The sequence below is a fragment of the Bos grunniens genome, chromosome 5 (assembly GCF_055505025.1).
Source record: "Bos grunniens cultivar Pamir isolate PY7600 chromosome 5, Bosgru_T2T1.0, whole genome shotgun sequence".
Classification (NCBI taxonomy): Eukaryota; Metazoa; Chordata; class Mammalia; order Artiodactyla; family Bovidae; genus Bos; species Bos grunniens.
In genome coordinates, this window is record NC_141169.1 from 43768875 (window position 1) to 43793403 (window position 24529).

The 24529-nt window shown below is 40.8% G+C and overlaps 1 protein-coding gene across 3 annotated transcripts in view; it reads left to right on the forward strand.

Annotated features, from left to right (window-relative positions):
• PTPRB (protein tyrosine phosphatase receptor type B) overlaps positions 1-6594 on the forward strand; it is a 129968-nt gene extending 123374 nt beyond the window's left edge. For all 3 annotated transcript variants that reach the window (XM_086399958.1, XM_086399960.1, XM_086399961.1), the window contains one exon: positions 1222-6594. In XM_086399958.1, the coding sequence (XP_086256084.1) occupies positions 1222-1244 (23 nt within the window). In that variant the 3' untranslated portion in view covers positions 1245-6594. The remainder of the gene's footprint in view (positions 1-1221) is intronic.
• Positions 6595-24529: the final 17935 nt, after the last annotated feature.

Sequence of the window (24529 nt, forward strand, 5' to 3'; positions counted from 1 at the left end):
TATGTAACATGTAATTTTTAAAAGAAAAATTCAGTAGAAGAAAATGTATAAACTTTGTAAGGCACTGCTTTGATCAGACAATAATTAATTGACATGTGAAGGGTCTGCTTTTTCCTACTCAGGACCATCATTAAAATCTATTTTATCACACTGGCTAATTGCAAATTTGAAGTTACATTGTAATTTATTTCCAGCTAACAAATTACCTCAAAACTTATCAGCTGACCTCTACATTTATTATGTCATAGTTTCTGTAGATCAGGAATTTGGAAGGGGCTTAGCTGAGTGGTCTGGTCCTGGGTCTGTCATAAGTCAAGACATTGGCCAGGGCTATACTCATCTGAATGGCCAGGGCTATACTCATCTGAAGGCTTGACTGGTGCTGGATTTGTTCATTCATGTGGTTGTTAGCGTAAGTTTCAATTTCTTGCCACATGGACCAATGTCTACCCATAGATCTTTTTTTTTCTTTTGGATAAACATTATTTCAGAGCTCTTTTATCTCCATTTCAAAATGCTCTTCAGTTTTATTTAGTTCTCTGTACCCTCTGTACCCACCCACCTAGCCAATATATTAAATATATATTAAATAGTTATTTAAATATATTAAATAGTTAATAATCTGTAAAACACACATACATGAGAGGGCTGCTATTTAAAGGAATTCTTTGTAAATCAGATAATCCTTTTATTTTGTAAATAATTACCCCCTAATTTATCAGGAGAGTAAATTAATAGGTTTTGCATGTGAGATTCTTTAAGAAGCCCAGGATGGAGGAAGCTCTGGGGGATCTTGGAGTTTCCTTGTCTTGTTTTGGCTTGTTTAAGGGTCTTTTTTTAGTGTGATCTTGGGTGCGCTTAAAGGAAGCTAATTATGGTATGGTTAGCTTCAGGCATCTGAAAGTTAGGATTCAGGTCCTAGCTCTGGAACTAGCTAGCATTCACAAGCCGTGTAACCCTGAGTGAATTTCTGAACCACTCTGGGCCTGTGAGCTCATCTGGAAAACCAGAGGGTTTGACTGGAATCACTAGTCTTTTCTAGTTCTAGTAATCTACAATCCTGAATGCAGTGACCTGGTCCCCACAGGGATGGTCTCATCGTAAACCATATTGAGTTTCCGTCATTTCTGCTAGTCTTTGCCATTCATCATTTTCATAAATAGAACAAACAACTATGACATACCCCGCTACAGCCTCTAATTCCAGTGTCTTTCCTTTCAGATTCGGGCTATTCAAGGCATTGAGAATGCACCCGAAGATCTCCTGGATCAAAACTATTCACTGTGTGATTTTATTTAAAAAAAAAACAAAACTTGCTTCATGCCCTATGGAGGTGCCAGCTATTTCTGTTGATATTATGTATAATTTATTAATCTGGAGAATTTTAAAGATTTTATGTAATTTAAAGGTAACAGATATTATTGTACATAGTTGTAATTTGTAGTTTCTTCTGTAAATATGTATTTTTCATAATGTTTAATATTAAGCTTTATATAATACTATTTTTCCACACCAAAGTGTTCATGGCTTGTTCTACCTAAACTAATTCAACCTGTATAACAGGACAAGTGGTAAAAAGTGGATGGAGGTGGTTGCAGGGGTGATCCCCTAGGCCATGGTTTTTTACCAGTTTTGATACCTACTGGGCAGGATACAGGGCAGGGCTGGAGAGAGCAGAGAGTACAGCTGGTTTGAGGGCATTGCTGGGACCCAAAGATGATCCAAAAGCAATTCATGTGTGTAACAATGTAATAATATAACAATCAAAAGAAAGGGTTGAAGAGATTAAGTAGCACCAAAGCTGAAGTAGGTGTTTGTGCCTCCTGGTTAGTGTCTCCCCTTTGTCCTGCCAGAGCTCCAAGCCAGCGTGGTCAGCTTAGGGGCCACGTAACTTGCAAGGCAAGTCCAGGCTGCCGGGCTGAGGGTTCTGAGAGAGAACGACCAGAACAGAAGTGATGAATGCCTCTTATCCAGAAGTGTGCCACCTGCTCCCCTGACTGGAAACACAGTCAACATGCAAAGCGCCATCTGCAGCCATGGGAGACTGTTCCACTGCATCCACAGTGTGCTCTGTGAGCATGCATCCCACAGTGGGATGTGTGTTTTGGCCAATGGACACATACTCATCTTTGTCTCATTGCTAGGAGGCTGCACTCCTGGAAAAGTCAAAATCACACTGGTCATACTTGGATTTCCCATTAAAAGAAGATTGTGGTGACGTATTATGCTACTGATCAAAGGGCCTAATGTTAATACCTCTAGAGAAATATCTACAAACATCATATATCACTAATTTAAAAAAATACTGAAACAAAAATTCAGCGGTGCCTAGTATAACATTTCTCAGACACTTTTTTTTAGTAAATCATTGAGGTCAAAATATCAAGTAGTCACCTTCAGTTGCATTTGATATAAAAGGCACTCATGCTCTGTCAAGTTGACCCATTTTGACTATCACAAATTTCAGTGAGTCAAAAAGTGAGCATTGCTCTCTCCAAGGTCCAGTTCCAAGGGTCTTCCTGGAGAAAATTTGAAACACACCTGTATGGTATCATCATGGCTACCTGAGAGATGAGTCGGGAATGTTTGCCTTTTTCTCACTGCAAATTTCTCTGTAATAAATTTAAGATTTAGAGATCCAGGTTGTTGGTCTCATAGCTTCATTTGCAGAAAGAGTATGTATCTTTTCAAAATATACATTTTTTGCTACAAACTGTAGAGCCCCATAAGTACTATAATGGGTATAATTGCCATAGTAAGTGGAAAAAGCATTAAATATACCTAATATAGTTGTAGTAAATTAAGGCTACACCCAAACTGGAAAAATTTCCAGGGCTTCTTGAAGTTTGTGGAAACAGGAAAAACCTTTATAAGAATGAATGGGAAGAGGATTCCAAATCTTCACAAGTGTTATCATACTCAATGCCTTGTGAAATGACAGTGTTAGAGTCTGATCCTGTTTCAGGAAACCAGACGGCTCTTCTAGAAATGAAAAGGAACAACATACATGTAAGTGTGGCAGAGTTACCACTGGGGAGAAAATAAAGATCAGAGATATATGAGACAATATGTCTATTAGGCATAACTTTCCCTGTATTAATAAGAAAAAGCAATAAATTTTAAAAAACCAGAATTTTAAGCCAACATCACTGGGTATGAAGCACATTCAACTACATGGAAAGAAATTCATTTTTGGCTTCTCACTCATTTAGAAAAGTGTAAGTGCCTGCAACTTGCTAGGCACTGTCCTAGAAACTACACACTTCTATTCAATAAAGAGAATACATCACAGTGATAACGGTGGGATTGTTGTTACTATTTTCAATTAAACCTGAAAGAGGGCCTCAGCAAGGCAGTGACATTACCCAGAAGCAGTGCAGTGGCAGCCTTCCTTGGGCCACAAACTGGCAAGCGCTGATTCTGCTTCTCTAGCAAATCTCTGGACCAAAAAGAGAAAGAAAGCAATTCATTGCACAGATCAAGAATTAAAACCATAACAAACCTACACGGCTGTCACAGTACATACCCTGGCATATCTGGGGTGGAATCAGAGTTATGGAAATGGACATGACAAGGGAAAACTGTATGTTCTTTTAGTCTAATGCAGGACAAATTTATTTCTACCCTCCACCTGTCTAATTTTAAATCTCCTTAGCAACAAATATTTCACTGTCTTCCCTCCCACCACCATCAAAGACTAAATACATAATCTAGTTGATCTATTTATTAAATTTAGGAGAAGGAAAAACAGGTTTCCTTGACATTCAGCTCAATTAATTTAATCCCGTCATGTGTTATGACTTGGTAAACCCTCCACTTCCTGTCGCGCTGGGCATCCTGGCTGTGCACCTGTGCAGTACTCTTTAATCATCAAGCCTTCAAAGTGCTTTTGAGCTATCAAATCTTGGAAGGTTCCTGTCTTGCATATTAATAATTATTTATCCAAGTCCTTTATAATTAACTCCTTTAATCTCTACTCATTAAATCAATTTCGTACTATTCTGTCTTTTCTGGATAGCAGCCAGTTTTTCAGCTCTTGAGTCAGATTTTTCTAAGGCTCCTCTCCCTGTCTGGGTCTGCACTTGTCCTAAGAAATTCAGCAGCACTTAACACTCCCAAACCCCTCTTTTTCACTACACTTCCCCTTCTCCCTTTTGAATATGTTTGCTTTCCCAGTAGAAGGTGATTTTATTTTCCGTTCATCTTATCTCCTCATACCCATTGGTATGTCATAGTCTTTTCTGGCTCCACATTTTAGAAGAGATGATAATGATTTCACTTTTGAACACTAAAATGGCCACAACACACAATATATTGGGGACAGTTTTATTTGGTAGGGTCTTTAATTAATTTTATTATCTCTTGGAAGAAAGCCCAAAATGATATTTGAAAATAATATGAAACCACTAAGCAGATGCCCAGCGATACAAAAATAGGCTTCACATCTTTTACTTCACACTCTGATTCTTCTAGTGTCTCAGGATCCAGGTTCTTGTATTTAAACACTCTCCTTTCTCTTGGAAGAAAATTGTCGACTATGCAGTAAATTCTCATTCACTTAGGCTTCTGGGTCTCTATGGTTGGAATCCTAAAGTCAGATCTGCCAGATCTGAATAACAGCAAGTAGCAGAATCTAAGCACCAACTCTGGGGTGCTCTAGAGTATTAGTTCACACACATGAGCCAGACAAAATCTGACCTGATGGGGAAAAAAATAGGTAATAAGCTGCTTGTTTGATGTAACAGTTCAAGGACTTTCCACATTCCATTTCATTGGGGAAATGGAAGTAATTGATGACTCACAACAGAGTGGCAAAAAGGAATGGCTGATCCTCCTGGAAGTGGCTATGAGCAAGGCTTCAAAGGTACCTCATTCCAGAAGAGACAGAGTGGAAAAGGCTATTATCAGCCCAAATGTTCTGTTAAGGTTCAGAGTGTTTTTAATCTGAGGTTCCAAATCATATCAAGTATTCAAAGATTATTTCACTCAAGGGAAAATCTATAAACCATGACTGCAGAAAATGAGTGAAATAATACAAAGAAGGAAAAATATTTGAAAAGAGGGTATCTAAGTAGACATCATTAGAAAGAAGAAACAGCATTCCTTTTGTGTCCAGACTGTTTCTTGGGGATGTCATATGCTTAAGATGCATTATCCTTTGAAGGATATCACTTTGACTATGTTGGCCAGATGATGTAGCTGATTAAGCTACATCATTTTGTGAATTTACCAGGTGTTTGACGAAACTGAGTTTGGAATTCTGAACACACTACCTTAGATTCTTTTAGTGGATGGTACCTTTGAAATGTTTGGCCATTTTACTTAAAATGCAGGGTAACATTTAATGCAGCCATGATAATAGCAAAAATCTGTTCTGTTCTAAAAATGTTTCTAGCAATGGAAATGTTTTTGACTAAAAGACTACTCTTGACTTGTAGGGAGGCTCCCTAGGAATAAATATATGACACAAAAATAAGGCATTTTATTTTTGTTTAAAGATTGTCTATATAGATGCATTCATGACATAAGAGAATGGTTGGTGAATGCTCCTAAAATAAAGGCTTATGTAATGGAAATAAAAGCTCTATTAACAGACCTACCAAAAATGATTTTTGTAACCTATATGCCAATGTACATGATCTTATGTAAGATATCAAAAGAAGCTGTTGAAATGGTGAATAATGTCAGACAAAAGTAGTATGTTTCTTCTAGAATATTCACAAGAAAGGTTAGTTATGGCTGTTTTCTGCAGTAAGTAATTTCTTTTAAGAAAAACTATCTTCATCCTAAGAGTAAGCTTTCTGTTATGTTGGAGATGTTGTGTTTTCATAACAGCTTGTGAGTGAGCAAGTAAGCCTTCGCACAGAAAGGAGAATACACAGCTGTGGCTTTCGGAGTGTCATAGAGTTGGGTGGCTTTCCCCTGCAAGCTGAAGTGAGAGTCTCCAGTGGCCTTCGTGAAATCTCCCAATCTCAAACACCCTGACAACCAGGTGCACCAAAGTTCTGGCCTGAAGGGTCCTCAATCTCTAGTTTCCCAGGTAGGACCCATCCGGCTTATCAATTCTGCAAGGATAAGAACCAAGTCTTTGATCTCTTTTATACTCCCACCTAATAGAAATTAGTACACAACTCATAGACATTCAACATATACCTTTTGAGTGGAAATTGCTCCTGGCCCAATACTTTGGGTATTTAGGTAGTCAGTATCTAATAATGCTAGTGTTCATGGAGCCTCATCTGGCTGTTCCTTGATTTGTGTGAAGCTTAAATAAATAAGGCAAATACATCTAGCAACTGAATGTGTTATATTCTTCAATAGAGCACTTTTTATGTTTTTTATATTATGTATTCTTTCTCTGCAAATCTAGTCATTTAAAATGGCAGTCGATGGTTCTGGTTTTTTCTTATGATAATACCTCTCCACACTGTTGTGTTTTCTAACCAACTCTGTTTAAAGAAAGCACTTCCATAGTCCTTGTATTTAATTTATGTATTTGCTTAATATATTTTCATACTGTAACTGTGGTCAAAAACAATCTATATAGTGTCATAAACAGCTTCCCACTAGTGAATAAAACTGCTATTTGTTGAAGGCAAGTGTTCTGTCTTCTATTTGCCTGTATCTCATTTATCAGTTTCTATCATCTGACTGCTCAGGAGAAAGGTCAGAAGTGACTGCTTCTAAATGAGAAAAATCTTGCAAGCCGTTATCATGAAGAACTTGGTTGTTGTAACCTTTGCTCCTGTGAAAGCCTGGTTGGTTACCTAGGGTATCGCGAACATATTGGTTGACTGTCTCCAGCTAAATTCTTGGTTTCAGTTCTCTAATTCGTTGCTAACCAAAATGTCATCTATCACCAACAGTGTCTGTGTATTCTCAGAGGCGCTGCCCCAGCTGGATCCCCTGAGCCCTTCAGAGGTACTTCACACATAAGCGGGTGGTGTGACATTTGGTTAAGAGCTGCTGTGTCTATTTCCAGAATCATTATTTTGCCTTTTTTTTACTTTTTCATATTTCAGTTGAAAAAACTCACTGTCCTTCACAACTCCAGTGTTTCATTTTTCTACAACTTACTTACAGAAATCTTCATTTTTAAAAAAAAAGTACCATAACAGATTTACATGTAAAACCATTAAATCAAATCCATCCTTCATTTTGAAACAATTTCTGGATTCAAATTGAGTTAGCAAAAATAATTGGACCTCTGAGGCTTGACCTTGTTTTTCCCAAAGTAGCTGTTTGTTTGATGGAATTTACTCCTAAAGGAAAAGGGAATATGACCATATGAAATTATCACTTATTAATTCTGCTGGAGTATCCTCCACAATCATGAAGTGTTAGAACTGAAAGGGCCACTTTAGGATGGACAATGATGGAAACCAAGACCAAGTTTAAGATGATAGAGCAAAATAGGACAACGCTAGAACCAAATCCTATCTTCCTATCACTTGTGGGGGTGGACCTGCCTAAATGTAAATATAGAAAAAAATGAAGAAGAATAATTCTCAGATCCGGGGCATGTAACTGCCATCTTGCACACTGAGACAGAACCCTCAGTGGAACTTTCAACATTTTATGTGATTATTCCTTTAATTTTGTGTTTGGAGACACTCATTTGCCAAACAAATCTCAGACTATGTTTTAGAGTCATACCTTAGCAAAAGTCATCACCATCTTAAAGCTGAAGTACCATTGAACAGAAAAGGAGAAAAACATGCTTTTTAAAAAACATAATACTATTATAAAACATTTTTTATTAAAGCTGATTAAATCAAACCACCTAAAACCCAAAAAATTTCTACCACTAGATTTGGAAAGAATTGGCAAAGCTTTTGATGTTGCCAGTAAAAGGAGCATTCATAATACAAGGATAAAAATTAACTGGTAAAATTCAAGCTTGAGTAATAGAGAAAACCATGCAGGGATGGTTCTGTGTAGGAGTTAACACTTGCCAAAGGCCAGGCTTAACTAAAATATCTCCCCAACCCAACATCTCTGAAAGAATATTGTATCATTATTTTAGAGAACTGTTGATCTAAATAAGGCTTGCCCTTTTTATCCTGGGGTTTATTGTAATGATATAAGAACTTTTGTGTAGAGTATCTTAATATTAAGTTATTTTGCTCTTGGAGCTCTTGACCCCAGGAAGAAACTTGGCATTTATTTCAGTCTTTAAAAAAGAACTAGCAATGAAATATGTTTCCTGTCTCTGTGACCCTGCTGCTAGCTGTTGGTGGCCAAGAAGTTTCTGTGTCTTAGGGTTTGCCAAGGAGCTAAGGTAAAAAAAAAAAAAAAAAGTAAAAACAAAAAGCTGACAAGACAACTATAGAAACAAAGGGCGTTTAAAGAGGAGAAGTTCAGAAGCTTGGGAGCATTCCTAAATCTAACCCCCATCAGAAAATACCACTTGTAGGAGTCAGAAATTAAAGATTCAAGCCATATTTCATTCCTAAAGAACTTTCAAATGACCCCTGATCCAGTCTTCACCCAAGTAGGTACTCCTTCCCCATTCATGACAGATGACAGGTCAGGGAGTGGGAGGGGTAGGGGGGGCAGAAGGGTGGGGTCAACAACTGTCTACCTGCGAAGAATACTACATCAGCAATAAACAAAGATGAACCAGGATAGAAGAGAAGTAACATGAATGAGCCCACACTGGTGGAAAACTGGGAGGAAGACAGCAAAAGTAAAGTGAAAGGTGAGAGCTATGAAGGTGCCATTGGGAGTCTTAGACCCCTTGCAGTAACAGACGATTTTCTCATTTAAGAGGAAGACATTCTAAGTTCTGTTTAAAGTGCTATAGACGGGGACTTCATTTTTTTCGCTTTTGTTTTTGTTCTTTTCTTTGCTGTGCTAGGTCTTCGTTGTGGTGTGCTGGGCTTAGTTGCTCCAGGGCATGGGGGATCTTAGTTCCCTGTTGTTGTTCAGTGGCTGAGTCGTGTCTGATTCCTTGCAGTCCCATTGACTGCAGCACCCCAGCTTTCCCTATCCTTCACCATCTCCCAGAGTTTGCTCAAACTCATGTCCATTGAGTCGGTGATGCCATCCAACCATCTCATCCTCTGTCGTCCCCTTCTCCTCCTGCCCTAAGTCTTTTCTAGCATCAGGGTCTTTTCTAATGAGTCGGACCAGGGATGAAACCCACATTCCCTGAGTTAGAAGGTGAATTCTTAATCACTGGACCATCAGGGAAGTCCCAGAGACTGCATGTTTAATCTTTAGGGTGTTACTTAAAGTTTGACTCCAGGCTATTATCTTAGTGAGTGCCTTCGCCCATCATATGCTATCAGTCAATGATTGTTTCCACTTTATAGATTAGAAAGCAGAGGCACAGAGAAGACCAAGATATTGCTCAAAATTTAGCAGAAGAATAGGAACAATAGCTAATGCATATGATGCACTAACTATAGTATCATCTAATTTAACTCTTCACACAGCCTAGTTATCAGACTTACATTGGAGATAAGGAAACTGAAGTTTAAAGAGAGAGTAATTTGCCCAAGGCCCCACACTACCAGCTACTTAGTTTCCAATCTGAATCTTTTTGACTTCAAAATGTGGCCACTTAACCTCTGTGCCCTGATAGGTCAGTGGTAAAAAATCTGTCTGCCAAGCAGGAGGCTGGGGTTCAATACCTGGGTCAGGAATACCCCCTGAAGAAGGAAACCACTCCAATATTCTTGCCTGGGAAATCCCATGGACAGAGGAGCCTGGTGGCTACAGTCCATGGGGTCAAAAAGAGTAGGACATGACTTGGTGACTAAACAACAAACCTCTCTACCAGAGTATTCCAAAGTTTGGTTCCCAAACCAGCAGCACTGATATCAGCTGGTTACAAATGCAAATTCTCAGACTCACACCCCTGTAATCCTATTGAATCTGAAACTCCGGGGGTGAAGCCCAGCAATGTGTGTATAACAAGCCCCCCAGGTGATTGGACACATGCTGTTCTGTGTGGAGCCTCTTTGCTTTGCAGCTTCTTATTAGTCAAATCTAATTCTAAGAAGAAATTTTGTCAAACCCTGTGTGACAAAGAAGAATAATGTGTAATGTTTTTTACCCCTAGCACATAAAAAGCACTTAATAAATGTTAGCAACTATTGTGTCCCAGGTAGCACTCTGTACAGCTTTACCTGTGATATCTCATTTAATTCTTGAAAAAGTAGATAAGGCAGGGACTACAATTATTCCCATTCTACAGATATAGAAACTGAGGCACACAGAGACTGAGAGACTCAGAGTAAATATCTGGACCTAGGTCACAGAGCTGGCGAATGTCAGAGCCTGACACTGAGCAGGGACAGAGTAATTCTGAAGCCTGTGTTCATAACCACTTCCTCCTACACCACAGGTTGGAGAAAACGCTGATTAAGCTCCACAGCTCAAATTCAATGTTGAGCCTCCAGCTCTCACTTCAGCTTCAAAGACTCATTTATGTGCTGCACGTCACTTTCCTCTAGCCTGACCCTGCTGACTCTTGCTCCAAGGATCATGAGTCCATTAGCCTTGACGTTTATGCCCCTCCCAGCTTTGTAGACTGAACGTGATAACACCATCATGGACTCTAAATGCCACCCTATCTGTTCCCTCTGGGGCCCAGGAAAAGCTAGTAAACAATTCTCAGGGTGGAAGTAAATTCTTAGGGCAAAGAGATACTGGCTGTCCCATGTAGAAATGGCAGGTCAACACAGAATGGGAGACACCAAGAACAGGAAGTCACCACAGGGAGGAATCCCCAAACAAGGTGGGAGAAATGGGAAGATGCCTTAAAAGGCAGCTGCAAACTCTCAAAGATTCTAACAACCAGAGGCTACAAAGTTCAGCCCTAGATGACTGCCGAACCAGCGAAGAACAGGAACAGGAAGAAGCAGAACAGGAACAGGCCTCTATGACACTGTTTATTTATTTATTTTATTATTTATTTAGTTTTTGTCTGTGCTGGGCTTCTCTAGTTGCTTCATGGAGGCTTAGTTCCCCCACGGCATGTAGGATCTTACTTCCCCAATACAGGACTGAACCCACATCCCCTGCATTGGAAGGCAGATTCTTAACCACTGAACCACCTATGATACTATTTAGAATAAGCAAGACTGAAAAAGCAAACATGTGAAGAGTGAGAAGGAATGAAAGGGAAGTGAAGACCTCAAAGGTGCCACTTCTACTCCGTCCCCCAAGCCCTAGCCATGAGCAAGGAAGGTGGGACTGAATGCTCACTCATCACCTTCACTTGGGTAAAGATAGCATCAGTCCAACAGACAGAGGTCTGGCAGGAAATGGAAGGCATACTCAACAAAGCAGAGCTCAACAAAGGAACCGATGCCTAAGAAGTGGACAGTGTTCCTGGCTCCATTGGAATTTCCCGGGGCCTCAGCACTCAAGGCCGTGCACACATTTGGTGGGACAACACGCCAAGGGTTTGGGGGTAGAGCAGTACACTGAGACCCACTTAAAAGCTGTGTGACTTTATTAAGCTTCAAGGACCATTTGTCTTCTCCATCCATACATCCAGAACAGGAAGTCATCAGCAGTTTCTCTGTGTGTTACTGTTTATATTAACCTTCTAGATAGAAGATAGCTAGCTAGCCCTTCTCTTGATCACTGTCTGTCTGGCTTCATATCTCATCACCCCAGCAGATGCAGAAGGCCTCTGTGTTGTCCCTGTGCCTCTGTCTGGCACCCCAGTCCCCCTTTACACTGCCATCTGAGTGACTGATCTAAAATATGAAAGTGACCATCTGGTGTGATGTGAAAGTCGCTTAGTCATGTCCAACTCTTTGTGACCCCATGGTCTAGTTCATGGAATTCTCCAGACCAGAATACTGGAGTAGGTAGCCATTCCCTTCTCCAGGGGATCTTCCCAACCCAGGGATCAAACCCCGATATCCCATATTGCAGGCAGATTCTTTACCAGCTGAGCCATCAGGGAAGCCCCAAACTGACCATGGTCCTCCTGAAATTGACCAGTGACTCTCAATTATCCACAAGATGCAGTCCAGACTCCTTGGTGGCCATAGAAAGTCTTTGATGACTTGGCCCATGTCTTCTTCCCCAGCTGCAGCCGTAGCCCCTCTTCTCCCTGCAATTTACATTTCATCCATTCAAACCCTTGTGGTTTCTAGGGTGCATGCTGCTGTTCTATACATTTTTGCTCTGATATATTCCTTTTTCTCCTCCCTGAAGTAGTTCTTACGTCTTCTTTGAAACCCAGGACCCAGCACAGGGGGCAAGAAGGTCATTAGCTCAGGCTTCACCCTCACAAAGGGTAGCAAACATAGCCCTTTGATTTATCTATGTGTCTGTATTTGTGTGTGTGTATGTGTGTGTGTAAGTTGCTTCAGTCATATCTGACTCTTTGCTACCCTATGGACTGTAGCTCACCAAGCTCCTCTGTCCATGGGATTCTCCAGGCAAGAATATTAGAGTGGGTTGCCATGCCCTCCTCCACAGACTCTTCCTAACCCAGGGATCAAACTTGCATCTCTTATGTCTCCTGAGTTGCAGGTGGATTCTTTATCTCTGAGCCACTGGGGAAGTCTGACTTGTCTACACATAAAGTTACATGTAGTCACAGAGATGCAGACAGGAATGAGAGATGAAAACAGGCTTCAGATAACTTTCAACTCAGGCCTGTTATTAGATCAATCTGCCTGGAGTGTTTTATAAAGAAATATTTTTAAATAAACCCTTTCATTATTTTGTGATTTAAACAATTTCTATAACTCTCTTTAGACATTTTTTTTAAAACTTAAAAAAAATTTTTTTATTATACCAGAAGTCTCAAAAACTGACAGTGACCTTCTCTTGACCCAGAGATGGCTGTTGACCAGTTCCCAACTTGTCTCCTGAAACTCAGCTCCAACTCAGGGTTACTTCTGTACCCACAGAAACATTTTCCATTTTTCATGCACAATGGCATATTATGTCAAAATAATTTGTTCTGTCTTCCCTCTGAGACTTCATAGTTTCCAGAACAGGTTCTCTGAGGCACCAAGTGAATGAATATGAGTTTGACTTCAGATGTTATTATAATAGTAATAATAATAATGCAATATGGCTCAACAGGTAAAGAATCTACCTACAATGCAGGAGATGCAACTTCATTCCCTGGGTCAGGAAGGTCCCTTGAAGAGGAAATGGAAACCCACTCCAATATTCTTGCCTGGAAAATCCCATGGACAGAAGAGTCTGGCAGGCCACAGTACCTGGTGTCACAAATAGTTGAACATGACTGAGCATGAGCATGGAATAATTATATAATAGAAAGAGACGCATTTCAACAAAGTGCTGGGCATCATTCACTGCTTTCTCACACATTTTAATTGAGTCAGTCCTCCCCAAAAACCCTGTGAGATGAGAAATCAAACCTTAATAATACAGCCAATTAACAGCAGAACCAGGATTCAAACCCTGACAATTTGGCTTCAAAGCTAGTGTCAACCACTCTACTGGCAGTTCTCAAACTTTGGAGTGGTGGCTCAGTGGTAAAGAATCCACCTGTCAAGCAAGAGACATGGGTATTATCCCTGAGTCAGGAAGATCCCCTGGAGAAGGAAATGGCAGCCTACTCCAGTATTCTTGCCTGGGAAATCCCATGGACCTTGGAACCTGATGAGATACAGTTCATGGGGTTGCAAAAGAATCGGAAATGATTTAGCAACTAAACCACCACCAGAATCACCTGGAGAAATATTACTAAAGCACAGTTTAACTGGGTCCTATTAACAGAGATTCTAAATCTATGCATTCATACTATGCTCTGGTGTTATGAAAAATAGTGAAGCAAAAATTTGAAAGCTATTTCATATAATTCTCTGAGGGTACTTTCATCTCATTAAGTAGATAATGATATTTCAGAAATAAGTTTGTAGCTTTTTAACAGAATTCAACTTTAAAAAGGACTTTGCAAAGATTGAGTTTTCATTTGTAGTAATTGGTCTTTTCTCTGGAAGAGCACAGAATTTTGAGACCAGTTGGGTTCAAGAACACCTACTGACAAGCTCTGCATTTGCACAACTTCACAATGAGGAAATGAGTTTAGAGAAATAAATAACTGACTCAAGTTGCTGAGCTAGCAAAAACCCCTCCAGAATGGCTGCCCTGAGAACAGGCTGAGCTCAGGACAGAACATTCTCCGATCAACTGTCTGCTGCTGCTGCCGCCGCTGCTAAGTCACTTCAGTCGTGTCTGACTCTATGTGACCCCATAGACGGCAGCCCACCAGGCTCCCCTGTCCCTGGGATTCTCCAGGCAAGAACACTGGAGTGGGTTGCCATTTCCTTCTCCAATGCATGAAAGTAAAAATTGAAAGTGAAGTCGCTCAGTGTCCAACTCCCAGCGACCCCATGGACTGCAGCCTACCAGGCTCCTCCGTCCATGGGATTTTCCAGGCAAGAGTACTGGAGTGGGGTGCCATTGCCTTCTCCAGATCAACTGTCTAGTCACACCATCACCAGCTCAGCCCACTTCCCCATACCCAGTTCTTTCTAGCCAGGTTTATTCCTCTGTAAAAATAAAAGTCCTTTTCTGCCTGGCATTTGTGATGCTTGCAAATCTGATGGATGGAACTCCTCTTGCAAAGGTCCACTTCTCCCATTATAACCATCTCTCCCCTACCCCACTCACCATTGGCAATATTTTTTTTTTTTCAAATAGAGTGCCTCCTCACCTAAGTCTGGATTTGTTTTGAACTTGATTCCAGTCTGGATTTGCTTCAAAATGTGTATGATTTCTCACCTGCATGCAATCTTAGATCCACAGTCATATTTTTATCCTCATTTAGTAGAAAGAATAATGGATACTGAAATATCCACTTTCTAATCCCTGAAACCTGTGAATATGAGTATGTTAGGTTACATGGCAAAGGCGGGGCTTCCCAGGTGGCACTAGTGGTAAAGAACCCGCCTGCAGTGCAGGAGATGCAAGAGACGGGAGTTCAATCCCTGGGTTGGGAAGATCCAGGGAGGAAGAAATGGCAATGCATTCCAGTATTCTTGCCTGGAAAATTCCATGGACAGAGAAGCCTGGTGGGCTACCATCCTTGAGGCTGCAAAGAGTCAGATGTGACTGAGCACATTATCTTAATTTAATTTTCATGGCAAAGGGGAATCAAAGTTGCCAATGGAATTAAGCTGTTAATCAGCTAACCTTGAGATGGAGAGACTGTCTTGGATTCTTTGGGTTGGCCCAACTACAAGAGTTCTTATAAATTGAAGATGGAGGCAAGAGAAAGAGAACCAGAGACAGCAGTGTGAGAAGTTGGCCTAATATTTCTGATTTTGAAGATGAAAGAAAAGGGCCATGAGCCAAGGAATGCAGGTGAGCTCCAGAAGCTGAGAAAAGAAATGGATTATTTCCTAGAGCTTCCAGAAAGAATGCAACCATGCTGACATTTTGGTTTTAGCACAATGAAGCCCATTCTGTGGAGTCTGACCTCAAGAACTGTAAGATAATAAATTTAGGTTGTTTTAAGTCAGTTTTCCAGTAGTCATGTATGGATGTGAAAGATAGACCATGAAGGCTGAGTGCCAAAGAATTGATGTTTTCAAACTGTGGTGTTGGAGGAGACTCTTGAGAGTCCCTTGGACTGCAAGGAGATCAAACCTGTCAATCCTAAAGGAAATCAACCCTAAATATTCATTGGAAGCATTGATGCTGAATTTGAAGCTCCAGTATTTTGGCCACCTGATGCAAAGAGCCAACTCATTGGAAAAGACCCCAATGCTGGGAAAAATTGAGAGCAGGAGAATGGAGCAATAGAGGATAAAATGGTTGGTTGGCATCACCAACTCAATGGGCATGAGTTTGAGAAAATTCTGGGAGAGAGTGAAGGATAGGGAAGCCTAGCATGCTGCCATCCATGGGGTTGCAAAGAGTTGGACATGACTGAGCGACAGAGAGAGAGAAGGCAATGGCACCCCACTTCAGTACTGTTGCCTGGAAAATCCCATGGGCAGAGGAGCCTGGTAAGCTGCAGTCCATGCGGTCGCTAAGAGTTGGACACGGCTGAGTGACTTCACTTTCACCTTTCACTTTCATGCATTGGAGAAGGAAATGGCAACCCACTCCAGTGTTCTTGCCTGGAGAATCCCAGGGACGGGGGAGCCTGGTGGGCTGCCGTCCATGGGGTCGCACAGAGTCGGACACGACTGAATCAACTTAGCAGCAGCAGCAGCAGCAGAGCGACTGAACAACAACAAAGCCACGAAATTCATGAAAATTTGTTACAATAGTGATGGGAAACTAATGTACTCTATATTACAGATAATGGATCTGAGATTTAGAGAGTTTATAAAATTTGTCCAAGGTCATACAACCAGTAAATGAAGAAACTAAAACTGAAGCTCAAGCCTCTATATTCAGAGCCCCTATTTCTACTACTATGATAATTTGTAAAACAAATTCTAATCTCTTTTACATGATGGCTTTTCAAATATTTGGAAGTAGACACCATGTCTTCTCTTAGTCTTCCCTAGGAAAAGCAAACGTTTCTGTAAGCCTCAGATGACCGTTGGAGGTACCCTGACCCTCCTGGAAAATATGGCGGCCAAGCTGAACAGGGTGCCAGTGAGGCTGAAGCACCAACTTTGTATGTTTCAAGTCGTCCTTTGAAAAGTGGCATTTATAACTCATAAAATTTAAGCATTACTCTTTGAGTTAGAAAAATGAGGTGGTAGTTTTCTTTTATTGACAAATTGGCTGTGAACTTAATGTTCCTAAAAAATGAGTCATTTGAATTGGAACATTAATTTATTTGAGCAGCTGGGTCCACATCACTCTGAGAAAATGCCATTGCTCTGTCCCTACACAGATCATCCCATAATGGTCCCAGCACCTGCCTATAGTAGTAATAGTTCAGGCTTCCTTCTTGCCCTCCCACCTGGAATCTCAGATGCTGGAGGTAATAACACCTTTTTAGAAGAGTGCATTTGAGAGTCCACCTTGCCACCTTTGCCCCACTTGGAGACATTAAGTTTTGCCTGCAACTGAGATTCAATAGTACCGCATGTTTGTATTAGAGACAAAGTCTGTCCTGTCTCTGTAAGATCCATCCTATAAGAAAAAGTGGGAGGAAGATCGAGCCTTCAGCTCTGAAATAACCAACAGGGCCAATAAGAACTGCAAATACGTCACGGCTGGGGAAGCATAGATAAAGGGACACACTCATCTCCCATAGAGATGCTTAGCTTGAGTCCACGGAAGCCAAATGTAAAGTTCTGAACCAGCTGTTAAACACAGCCATTATTAAAAATTATATAAGTTTGCAACTTTATAAATCATATTAAAAACAAAGGCAAGAAACACTCAAAGCTCATTGCTTCCTCATTATTTTACCACCTTTTACTATTATCCCTTCTCTTCAGGTTATTTCTGCTGCCAGATCTATATGATTGGAAAACTGTAAGAGTGTGCCACTGAATAGCTCTCTCAAATTCTGAGTTCAGCAGTGGCACACTGATGGCTTTACAATCAGCCATGGTGGGTGTATTTATTCCACAGATGTCAGTAAATCCTGTGAATGAGGGCATCTATCTCACCCCTGGCTGAGTGTCAAACATTTACCAGCACATCACCTCCCATCAGTACATCTTTCCACCCTGCACCACACAAAACATTGCAACCTGCTCACCTCGTGAAGACATGAAGACATCAGCTACATCATTTCATCCAATAATTATAAAGGGCAAAGTAAACCTCTCTAGGATATTTTTCTTTAAACATTTTTTTTTTTTGGCTTGGAAGGTTTATTCACACATTTATACATCATCTGTTTCCTCTTTAAATTTCAGAGTAACTTTGAATTTTATAACATGGAGTTAGCATTTAAGGTATGCTATCTCAGAAAGGAGAATTATAGGAACTAAGGAGAATTCTACAGTGTTGTTGGTGTTTTTTGGTCTGTGATGTATGGGACAGTATGGAAACCTCCTTGAGTATCCTCCTTTCTATACCACCTTTTATTTCCACAGTTCAGTTCAGTGCAGTTCAGTTCAATCGCTCAGTCATGTCTGACTATTTCTGACCCCATGGACTGCAGCAGCCCAGGCCTCCCTGTCCATCACCAATTCTCAGAGCTTACTCAAACTCATGTTCATTGAATCAGTGAAGCCATCCAACCATCTCATCCTCTGTCGTCCCCCTCTCCCACCTTCAATTTTTTCCAGCATCAGGGTCTTTTCAAATGAGTCAGTTCTTCGCATCAAGTGGCCAAAGGATTGGAGTTTCAGCTCTTGCATCAGTCCTTCCAGTGAATATTCAGGAATGATTTCCTTTATGATGGATTGGTTGGAGAGTCCAAGGGACTCTCAAGAGTCTTCTCCAACACCACAGTTCAAAAGCATCAATTCTTCGGCGCTTCTGCTAAGTCTGCTAAGTCACTTCAGTCGTGTCCGACTCTGTGCAACCCCATAGACAGCAGCCCACCAGGCTCCCCCGTCCCTGGGATTCTCCAGGCAAGAACACTGGAGTGGGTTGCCATTTCCTTCTCCAATAGCTTCCCTTATAGTCCAACTCTCACATCCATACATGGCTACTGGAAAAACCAGAGCTTTGACTACATGGACCTTTATTGGCAAAGTAATGTCTCTGCTTTTCAATATGCTGTCTAGGTTGGTCATAACTTTTCTTTCAAGGAGCAAGCATCTTTTAATTTCATGGCTGCAGTCACCATCTGCAATAATTTTGGAGCCCAAAAAAATAAAGTCTGTCACTGTTTCCATTGCTTTCCCATCTATTTGCCATGAAGTGATGGGACCAGATGCCATGATCTTAGTTTTCTGAACGTTGAGTTTTAAGCCAACTTTTTCATTCTCCTTGTTCACTTTCATCAAGAGGCCCTTTAGTTCTTCACTTTCTGCCATAAGTATGGTGTCATCTGCATATCTGAGGTTACTGATATTTCTCCTGGAAATCTTGATTCCAGCTTGTGCTTTGTCCAGCCCAGCATTTCTCATGATGTACTCTGCATATAAGTTAAGTAAGCAGGGTGACAATATACAGCCTTGAAGTACTCCTTTTCCTATTTGCAACCAGTCTGTTGCTCCATATCCAGTTCTAACTGTTGCTTCTTGACCTTCATACAGATTTCTCAGGTGGCAGGTCAGGTGATCTGGAATTCCCATCTCTTGAAGAATTTCCCACCATTTGTTGTGATCCACATACTCAAAGGCTTTGGCATAGTCAATAAAGCAGAAGTAGATGTTTTTCTGGAGCTCTCTTACCTTTTTGATGATCCAACAGATGTTGGCAATTTGATCTCTGATTCCTCTGCCTTTTCTAAATCCAGCTTGAACATCTGGAAGTTTACAGTTCACGTACTGTTGAAGCCTGGCTTGGAGAATTTTGAGCATTACTTTGCTAGCGTGTGAGATGAGTGCAATTGTGTGGTAGTTTGAGCATTCTTTGGCATTGCCTTTCTTTGGGATTGGAATGAAAACTGACCTTTTCCAGTCCTGTGGCCATTGCCGAGTTTTCCAGATTTGCTGGCATATTGAGTGCAGCACTTTCACAGCATCATCTTTCAGGATTTGAAATAGCTCAATGGTAATTCCATCACCTCCACTAGCTTTGTTCATAGTGATGCTTCCTAAGGCCCACTTGACTTCTTCAAAAGATGGGAATACCAGACCACCTGACCTGCCACCTGAGAAATCTATATGCAGATCAAGAAGCAACAGTTAGAACTGGATATGGAACAACAGACTGGTTCCAAATCGGGAAAGGAGTACTTCAAGGCTGTATATTGTCACCCTGCTTACTTAACTTATATGCAGAGTACATCATGAGAAATGCTGGGCTGGACAAAGCACAAGCTGGAATCAAGATTGTCAGGAGAAATATCAGTAACCTCAGATATGCAGATGACACCATACTTATGGCAGAAAGTGAAGAACTTAAGGGCCTCTTGATGAAAGTGAACAAGGAGAATGAAAAAGTTGGCTTAAAACTCAACGTTCAGAAAACTAAGATCATGGCATCTGGTCCCATCACTTCATGGCAAATAGATGGGAAAGCAATGGAAACAGTGACAGACTTTATTTTTTTGGGCTCCAAAATTATTGCAGATGGTGACTGCAGCCATGAAATTAAAAGATGCTTGCTCCTTGAAAGAAAAGTTATGACCAACCTAGACAGCATATTGAAAAGCAGAGACATTACTTTGCCAACAAAGGTCCATGTAGTCAAAGCTCTGGTTTTTCCAGCAGTCATGTATGGATGTGAGAGTTGGACTACAAGGAAAGCTAAGCACAGAAGAATTGATGCTTTTGAACTGTGGTATTGGAGACGACTCTTGAGAGTCCCTTGGACTCTCCAACCAATCCATCGTAAAGGAAATCATTCCTGAATATTCACTGGAAGGACTGATGCAAGAGCTGAAACTCCAATCCTTTGGCCACCTGATGCAAAGAACTGACTCATTTGAAAAGACCTTGATGCTGGGAAAAATTGAAGGTGGGAGAAGGGGACGACAGAGGATGAGATGCTTGGATGGCTTCGCCGATTCAATGAACATGAGTTTGAGTAAGCTCTGAGAATTGGTGATGGACAGGGAGGCCTGACGTGCTGCAGTCCATGGGGTCGAAAATAGTCGGACACGACTGAGCAACTCAACTGAACTGAAGGTGAAGGTCATGAGATAAATCTTGATAATTGCTCTTAATAAGGGAGCTTTTTTCCCCATTTTGGAGCCAATCCCTGGTATTTTGTAATAGATTTGTTTGGGGGGGTGTTGTTTATTTGTTTGTTTGTTTTGCTAATAAAACTTCTCCAAAGATTTGGCCTTCTACTGCACTATGGAAACAGGATTCTTAGATGTCTGTCTCTCATAATAACCTGGTAGTGCATTTCTATTAACCTTCAAATTAACCCCTTTTATATGCCATTCTACCTCCTTAAGAAACATTAGACCACTTTAGAATTTCTTAGTCTTTTAACCATTTTTGTTTGCTTTTCCCACCATTTTGTTTTGTTATTTCCAAAACATTCTACACCTCCTGCCATTGCTATTAACTTAACACTCCTTTTACTGCTCAATTGACAAGTCCTGGTGAGTACAATGAGTTCCACCTTCTCGTTGACTTTGGTTCCAATAAAAGGTCATTGGGAAAAAGGATCATTGGGCTTCCCAGGTGGCGCTAGTGGTAAAGAATCCACCCGCCAGTGCAGGAGACCTAGGAGACGAGGCTTTGATCCCTGGGTTGGGAAAATCCCCTGGAAAAGGAAACGGCACCCCACTCCAGGATTCTTGCCTGGAAAATTTCATGGACAGAGGAGCCTGGCTGGCTGCAGTCCATGGGGCCAAAAGGAGTTGATTGAGACTGATCACAAAGGGTCATTATTTTTAGGAGTGAGTTTAGATCTGTTTTTATATATCCAGCTTAATACTTTTCTTTTCTTTTCTTTTGGAAGGTATGACTTGTCAACAAACAAGGTTAACTCTTAGTTTTCTAGATGAGTTTCTAATCTATTTGTTCAGGGCATGGACTGGTCTTGGACAGAGGTTGCTGCTGCTGCTGCTGCTAAGTCACCTCAGTCGTGTCCGACTCTGTGCGACCCCATAGACGGACAGCGGTTAGGTAGTCATAAATTATTCCTTCTGACAAAAGAAGGAAATGAGCAGGATTTCAAGCATTACTATCAAGGAAGAAAATGAGTGAGGGAGAAAATAATAGAATTTCATGAGGTAAGTCTACCTGCTAAGAAATAGAGTGTCTTTTTGCTGCTGCTGCTGCTAAGTTGCTTCAGTCATGTCCGACTCTGTACAACCCCATAGACAGCAGCCCACCAGGCTCCCCAGTCCCCGGGATTCTTCAGGCAAGAACACTGGAGTGGGTTGCCATTTCCTTCTCCAATGCATGAAAGTGAAAAGTGAAAGTGAAGTCGCTCAGTCACGTCCGACTCCAGCGACCCCATGGACTGCAGCCCACCAGGCTCCTCCATCCATGGGATTTTCCAGGCACAAGTACTGGAGTGGGGTGCCATTGCCTTCTCCAGTCTTTTTAGTAGGTGACAATGATTGTATATCATGAGAAGGAAGGAGGACTTAGTTAGCAGTAGCCTTTACCAATTTCTTTCCTGGTGGCTGACAGTAAAAGCATCTGCCTAGAGTACAGGAGACCATTGTTCAATCTCTGGGTCAGGAAGATCCCCTGGAGAAGGAAATGGCAACCCACTCCAGTACTCTTGCCTAGAAAATCCCATGGAGGCAGAAGCCTGGTAGGCTACAGTCCATGGGGTCGCAAAGAGTCAGACACAACTGAGTGACTTCACTTTCTTACCAATTTAGCTGCAGTGACTATTAACTTACAACCAGGAAGTAGAACTTTTAACATAGGGTCAAGAGAAAAACTATAGAAAACTTTTCTCTGATAAATAACATGAAACTGAGTGAAAATCATAAAGGTTTGTCCAGATTGTTTATGCATGGTTATGTAGAAAGGCTTAAGATATTAAGCTGACCCAGTGTAAGAAGATGCCAAAAAGCTAATCACTTTATTTTTCTAAAATTTATTTTATTGAAGTATACTTGATTTACAATGCTGTGTTAATTTCTGCAAAGCAATTGAGTTGTATACATATGTGTGTGTGTGTGTCTACCCACATATTCTTTTTCATATTCTTTTCCATCATGGTTTACCACAGGATATTGAATATAGTTCCCTGTATGATACACTAGGACCTTGTTTACCCATCCTATATATAATAGTTTGCATCTGAAAAGCTAATTTTAAAATCACAAAATGCCAGCTCACATTTAGGTTCCAAGGCAGAGACCTGATTCCCAATAACTTGATCAAATCACAAAGAGATCTGGTGATTTTAGAACAGCTGGTAACTAACTGCCTGCAATAGCTATCAGACCTCAGAAACCCTCTTAATTTACTCTGAATTAAGTCTGAATAATTTTCCTGGAAAATTTTTGAATGGTTTTTAGTCTGTCCAAAATGAAGCTAACTCAGTAAATCCACATTAGGATAGATCTTGTCATAGGTGATGTATTTTGTTCTGACAAAATTATAACGTTCCTTCTAACTTAAAGCCCTTTTTGAGTTAAAACTCTTAAGAAGATTAATGAAATTAATTGAGAGAGCTCAACTCATCTTCAGAATCTAATAAGAGGTTAAGAGGTCATCCACGTATTGAGTAATAGAATTGCAAGGAAAGTTAAGATCCAAAATGTAGGGTCTTATGAAAAAAAAAAAAAAAAAAGCAGGAGGGCACTTCATTAAATCACTGAAGCATAAGTGTCAAGACATATTGCTGAGTTTTCCAGGAAAGGGTGAGTACGATTAACTATTTCAATCTAAACTAAGGAACTACTAAAGAAAGCAGATTTATACTCATAACACAGATTTCTAAGTCTAAAATATGTAAACCCATGATAAAATAGCACTTGGGTTGAGTATCACAGGGAAGTAAGGAAAGGCTATTTTATTTATGACTCCGAAGTCCTAAGCAGGTCTATATTCTCACCCACTGAATTTCAGCCTGGTATTGTAGCATCCAGCTGGTGTTCAGGATGTGCTATGGCACCTTGGCATATTAAGTGTCTTGAGATGAAAGAGTCTGAGAAAACAGCAGAAGCAAGAAGGTCACTCTGACCTCCTCTTCACTTGTCCTTCTCCCCTAAAAGCAAGATATAAATTTCCCTTATAAAAGGTACCCTCCCTGTACCAGGAAGAAGGAAAACATTTGGGGAAAAGAAATCTGCACCAACAAACTTTGTTAAGCTAACCCTTATCTTCCTAGTTATCATTCATCATTTACTACATTTAAGCCAAATCCCCTTGTCTTGTCAATTCTTCACAAATGAATTGTTTCTTTGTCTAAAAGCTATAAAAGCTTCCTACACTAGTCATCTCTCAGGCCTTCATTCCTTTGTGAAGGCTCTCAGGTACATGTAAAAATTTGATAAAATGTGTTAATCTGTCTTGTCAGTTTAATTTTCAGACCCAACCAAGGACCCTAATAGTGTTGAGAAAAACTTTCTTCTCCCAGAGTCCATTATCAAAAATTTCTTGGCAAAACTGTCATTCAATAGTTAAAGAAATTTCAACCTGTGAATTTAAGAGTAGAGGGCTAAATTGGTACTAGTTCCCCCTTCAGAGCATTTTGGGGCTTCCCTAGTAGCTCAGATGGTAAAGAATCTGCCTGCAGTGCAGGAGACCTGGGTTCGATCCCTGGGTTGGGAAGATCCCCTGGAGAAGGGAATGGCTACCCCCTCCAGTATTCTTGCCTAGAGAATTCCATGACAGAGGAGCCTGGCGGGCTACAGTCCATAGGGTCACGAAGAAACATGACTGAGTGACTAACACACTCAGAGCATTTTTATTACCTCTTGAGAAACCTGTATGTAGGTCAAGAAGCAACAGTTAGAACTGGATATGGAACAACAGACTGGTTCCAAATAGGAAAAGGAGTCCGTCAAGGCTATATATTGTTACCCTGCTTATTTAGCTTATATGCAGAGTACATCATGAGAAACGCTGGGCTGGATGAAGCACAAGCTGGAATCAAGATTGCCGGGAGA